General features: G+C 37.0%; 1 protein-coding gene across 1 annotated transcript; it reads right to left on the bottom strand.

Moving 5' to 3' along the window:
• Positions 1 to 379: 379 nt before the first annotated feature.
• LOC149934877 (putative rRNA-processing protein EBP2) lies at positions 380 to 1,724 on the bottom strand. The gene is made up of 6 exons (XM_090181365.1): positions 1,598 to 1,724; positions 1,453 to 1,539; positions 899 to 1,391; positions 770 to 842; positions 563 to 704; positions 380 to 491 (listed from the first exon to the last, which is right to left on the bottom strand). The coding sequence occupies exons 1-6, from the start codon at positions 1,658 to 1,660 to the stop codon at positions 438 to 440; spliced, it is 912 nt and encodes a 303-aa protein (XP_090037491.1). The 5' UTR covers positions 1,661 to 1,724; the 3' UTR covers positions 380 to 437.
• Between the last annotated feature and the right edge of the window lie 3,776 nt (positions 1,725 to 5,500).

Raw genomic sequence — 5,500 nt, forward strand, 5'->3', positions numbered from 1 at the left:
AAATGATTCAGCACAATTTCTATTCCTAGCCCTAACGTTCGCCATGGCGATCGTTTGTTTTTGATTACCAAAGTGAGCGGGAAAGCCCACTAACTAGGGTTACGACTGCAGCGCCACATATACCCGTTTCGCTAGCGAATAGGCAGGAAATGTAAACTTTTGATGGTCAAAATTTCAATTTGGACAAATAGGTGGCCCAGATATTTAATCATTAAATTTATTACTGATATAATGGGCTTTGCCAACTACTTTTCTAACATTTATAAAAAATGGTAAACTTGCCTCTATTATTTCATTCTTAGGCCAGTTCTGTTATAGGGAGAATTGAAAGTGACTTCTAATTTGGGAACCTTCATCAAGATGAATTAATTACAAAATGTTTATAGCATAGACAAAATACATTTATTGACACTAAATACAATAAAATTGAGAAATAATTATCTACGTCTTCTGTTATGGATATTTTGCCTTCTTGCTTTACCAGGGCGATTCTAATAATAGTTAAGACGGTTAAAAATATATCATAATTAACTACAATATGTCAATTAAATTGAATTAATACCTTAGAAGGACCCTTTCCTTTAGATTTTCCTTTCCTAAATCCAGATACATCTGCTGCACTCTCAGATGTATTAAATTTAGTCCTTTTCTTTGGTCCTCCATAACCATATTTGGTAACTTTATGTTCTCTTTTAGTGTTAGACCTATTTGATTTTAATATACTTTAGTAACAAAATATAATTTAATCAAGTATATAGCACTTAATCACTTAGAATCAATTTTCCTTTTCATTGTTTTTGGATTCTTGTTTTCTTCAATGAAATCAAGTGATTGTTTTTGCCCTTAAAAAAAAGGTTATCAGTTTCAGTATTTACTTGATTTTGTAAATAACTTTTACCCTTTTTATATTTTTTAACTGATTCTATCATCTGTTTCTTTTCCTTTTGACGCTGTTGTAAAACTTCCCTCTGTATCTGCTTTCCATACTTCTTTAATTCCCTTAATTTCTTGGCCTTATCTGATCGGTCTAGAGCTTTTTCTTTGCTTAATAAAGTTTGTCTTATCTTTTGCATGTGTTCGTCAGATTTTGCCATTTGTGCAAAGTAATCTTCTGGCCTCTTTGTGGCTATTCCCAATTTGTGTAATTTTGGTACTCCTTGTAGAACAGCTGCTTGAGCTTGACGATAAAATAGCATTTCTCTCTTAAAATCATTATGTACATCATCTTCATTATCCTCTTTTATAGGTTTGCCTTTTTTAGATATCTTTATATCTATATTTCCCAGTTGGGAATCATGAATCACAGTTGGAATGGGTTTATTAGTCAGGTCTAAGCGTTCCAACCAGTCTAACGAAGACTTAATATCTTCTAATTTCTGTTTTAATCCATTCTATGAATAAAAATTCTGAAGTATAAAGAAAGAGTGCATAACATAGGTTTCAGGTTCCTACCACATCATTTATGTGTTCTTTTTTAACAAATGGTACTAAAGCATGAAGTCCAGGTTTTAATTCTCCTCTAGCAAATGCATTTTGAAGCTAAAATTCACATTATGAGTTTCCAAGGTTAGAAAATTCATAACCACCCTAAATTTACCTCAACATCGCTATCAGAATCCACTTCAGTTTCAAGTTCAATATCTGAAGCATCGCTTTCCATTATTATTAATTTTAATTTCTATAACCGTTTACAGCAACTGTGGTTACTTTAATAACAATATATTTTAGACAAGCCAGACATGCGGCCAAATTGTCGTCTGCAACTTCTACCACGTGGTCAAAGCGGGAAATAAGCCATTCCATTTTATTAATTTGGATCATTATTTATTTATTTATTTATTTATATAATAAAGAAATCGGTCACTAAAGCTAGTGTTAGCTTATATGTGGCCGTACAGTACATCAAAATAGTTACAGATTATTAATTAAACAACAAAAACTTACAAAATACAAATAAAAGGGCTGCATACGGTACAACGAGTTAAAAGGGTCATTTGAGACTAGAGTACAACAGAAGTCACAGATAATAGTATAAATCAAGAATGTATTGAGGTTACTAAGAATATTTGAGCATAGCATTAACCCCTGGTACCATCCTCGCAGCTTTTGTGGAGAAAGTTCGTCTGCATTCAAGGTTATACCATATAGCAAACTTGAATGGGAAAGCAGACGAATTTAAGCTCTAAAGGCTGCGAGGATGGGAATCAGAATCCTGTGGTCCAATATTCTTAGTAACCTCAATACATTCTTGTATAAATGGTATCAGAAATACATAAACCGAAATTATCAGCGTCCTATTCCTCTAACACGGGATGCAAGTTCCCCGTTTTCCCCCACCTTAGTGGCCGCGTGTCATCTTCCCCTCCTCGAAAAGAGAATCTCCCCACCTACGCGGCGAAGGTTTGAATACGCTACCTGGCGACTGCCGAGCGAAACTTTCTCGATAAAAAAAATATATAAATAAAATATGCTGCTGGGGAAAAATTAGAAGTGCATAATGTGTCAGTGGAAGAAAGGCAAAAACTAGTCTAACTTGACTACGTTAAGAATTATACACAATGAATATTTGTGTTATTTTGTTAAAATAATTGTACTTGTTTTATTTGAAATATAAAACTGAATAGCAACGTAAAGGTAGCCTTACTCTTAAACGAAATCAACATTATTTTTTCTTATTTCTACTAGTTCTTTTCTTTTAGCATGGACTAATTAATGTTCATTAGTCCATGATTTTAGTTTCTTCTTCTTCCGTGGCCTTCTATTTCTTTGCTACTGCAAGCCTATATATTTGTATCTGGGTTTCTTATATCTTAAGTAGCTCCATTAAATACTTCTGAATATTTTCTGATTCTAATAAAACTAACGTATTTCTCTGTTCTTTCAAACATAAATGGTCTAGTAAGATGAGTTAAAAAGGTGTTTAATTCATCTACTTTTTCCATTTTGGACAGCTGCTGCAGCTTTTTTTTTTTTTGAGATACACACACATCGGTGTCGACCCGAGGCCTTAGACACCAGCACACACACAATAACTGATTAATCAGGGCGAGATATGTGTAACGGCCACGCCAACGGGGGGATACGTGGGGACAGGGGTGGGGACACCCTTGGCGGAAGTATTCCGACCACCCGTTAGGGGATTGGTTGTCATCCTCACACGGCCATCCACAAACTCTGCCTCCCGGACGCCTGGGATTACAGGAGTGAGCCACTACTCCCGGCCAGCTGCTGCAGCTACCGCCTTCCACTGACCGCTATCAATAACAAAACACGCCTATAAGCCTAGGTTTACAGACCACGTTTGTCATTCTTCGATGAAATAATTTATCTTAGCCTCACTAGATGGTGGTCTAGTTACCCGTGGTGCATTCGAAATTTTCCCTGTAGTCGCGGGAGGCGAAAAATTAACAAGACCTCGCTATTCCGAGAAAAATTTGCTCACTGATAATTTCGGTTCATGTATTTCTGGTAACGCGTTTTGGACTTTGCCCCGGTAACGCGTTCGCAGAATATAGACAGACACACAGAGACACGATGATTGTAAAGCCCCTCCTAAGGGACATAGTCCCCTCGGAGAGGTAAAAAATTAAGAATGGTTCATTAAATATTTTAGGAGTAATTACTCAAACAAAACATATCTTTTCACACGTTACTGTTAGAAATAGTTGTTTTACCCGCAGAGATTATGAGAGAAACCGGTGCACAGTAATTGTTTATCGCGAATATCTACGTTAGTATTGTATGTACGGCTATAAACCCAATTACGAACATTAGGGCCCAGCGGGTGGTGGGTCTCCGTCATGAGCCGCAACATGGAGCGCACCTTCTAATTTTATTTACAAATTAAAGCGTTTTATTTTAGGATTAAAAATTTAAACTTAAATTACCGATTGCACCTCCTGGATTAACGCAGTGCTTTGCAGCATCCAAAAATTGCTCCACATTTATTTCCTGCCTATCCAGTTTACCAGAAAGGTTTTGGATGCGGCTATAAAATAACAATTATAATTATTAGAGAAAAACTTATAGGTTTAAAAATTTTTCGGTCGCTTGAATTTGTGCACGCCCACTCGTTTAAAGGGTGTTTCAAGGAAATCGTGAAGTTAAATACTCTCTCTTCTCCTGAAGGGGATTTATTATAAACTTCTGGTTACGTAGGTAGCCAAATGCTAAATATTTAAAGTTAAAAACTCACGCGTTATTTTGGTGATATTTTCTGTTATATCCTGATCGTATATTTTAACCCGTGATAGATAATGCGTGGTGCCTTTTCCGGGCATCTTCGATAAGTATCAAATTTTCTAAATATATATATTTATTTGTTAATTTTTATTAGTATTAGCATATGTAACATAATTACTCATAAGTATGCCACTAGCTCTATTTCTTCACTAACGGTTTGTTTCACAGATATTGCGTCATCCGTACCCTACGTAATATTTGATGTCATATTTGACGTCATCAAATCTCAAATGCCGATAATGCCGTCGCCCAATTAGCTCTACGTCTGATAAACCGACGGCCATTATTTTAATTAACAAACCGGTTTGAACAACCAAGGCTTAGTAGCTAAAATCAAAGACAATTTAAACTCGTACCCTAGATTCGAATACTGAGAGCTTTCACCATAGAAATCTCATAGGTAACTAGAATGCTGCCGCCTACGGCCGAGCTTGACGCCAGTTCGCCTTGAACTTTCAGAAATGAGAGGCCGTAGAGTGGTTCCGTCAAGGAGGATAATAATCCTTCTTGATTCTGCTACTATAATGGGAGATGGGTGACGTCATTCTCTCTGGTGACATTAAATTCTTGGCAGAACCACTCTTTGAGCTCTGATTGGCTGAGATCTGCCTATCGTCTGCCACGGCGTTTGGCCCATTTGCCAGTTACACGGCAGCATTCTAGTTACCTATGAGATTTCTATGGCTTTCACATTGACGATTTTGTTACGAAGCGTTTACCCTTTTCCGGCATGTGACCTCAGAAAAATCGGGCTCCATCGGTTGCACGCACTGCCACGCTATATAGCGCGGCAGCGCGTGATCGAAGTTGGCCGTGGTTACGGTAAGGCGCAAACCATGGAGCGAATTTTTTCTGAGTTCCGGCGGGAAGTGGGTAAACGCTATCGGCAACGCGCGAGAGTGTGATTTCGAATCTAGGGTACGAGTCTAAATTATCTTTGCTAAAATGAACTACAATATAGTGTCAAGTTCTGTTAATGTAATTAATTTGCAAATTAATGAAGTTCTTGGAGACTCACGTTCTAAAATAAATTTGCATTGTCCAATAAAAGAAGCAGGTTTATTTGAAATAATAGTTGAAATTCAGGTTGATCTTTTCCGGGGCATCTACAAGATTGGAGTCATTGAGTTGGGAATAAATAGAGGTACAAATAAATCTGGCTAGCGCGGGACCAATTTCGTTCAATATGGAGACTTTTTAAACTATATCGTTCAACCGTGGCGGCATCTGTCTCTAGTGGTGGCAACTATATTGCAAT

Source organism: Leiobunum rupestre, chromosome 7 (assembly GCF_980474605.1).
Source record: "Leiobunum rupestre chromosome 7, qqLeiRupe1.1.hap1, whole genome shotgun sequence".
In the NCBI taxonomy this organism is placed as follows: domain Eukaryota; kingdom Metazoa; phylum Arthropoda; class Arachnida; order Opiliones; family Sclerosomatidae; genus Leiobunum; species Leiobunum rupestre.

Coding starts and splice junctions, on each gene's coding strand:
- LOC149934877 (XM_090181365.1), bottom strand. CDS start 1,660: ATGGAAAGCGATGCTTCAGATATTGAACTTGAAACTGAAGTGGATTCT. Junction 843..898: donor AGTTAAAAAATATAAAAAGG/GTAAAAGTTATT, acceptor CTTTTTTTTAAG/GGCAAAAACAATCACTTGAT. Junction 492..562: donor AAGGAAAGGGTCCTTCTAAG/GTATTAATTCAA, acceptor AACTATTATTAG/AATCGCCCTGGTAAAGCAAG.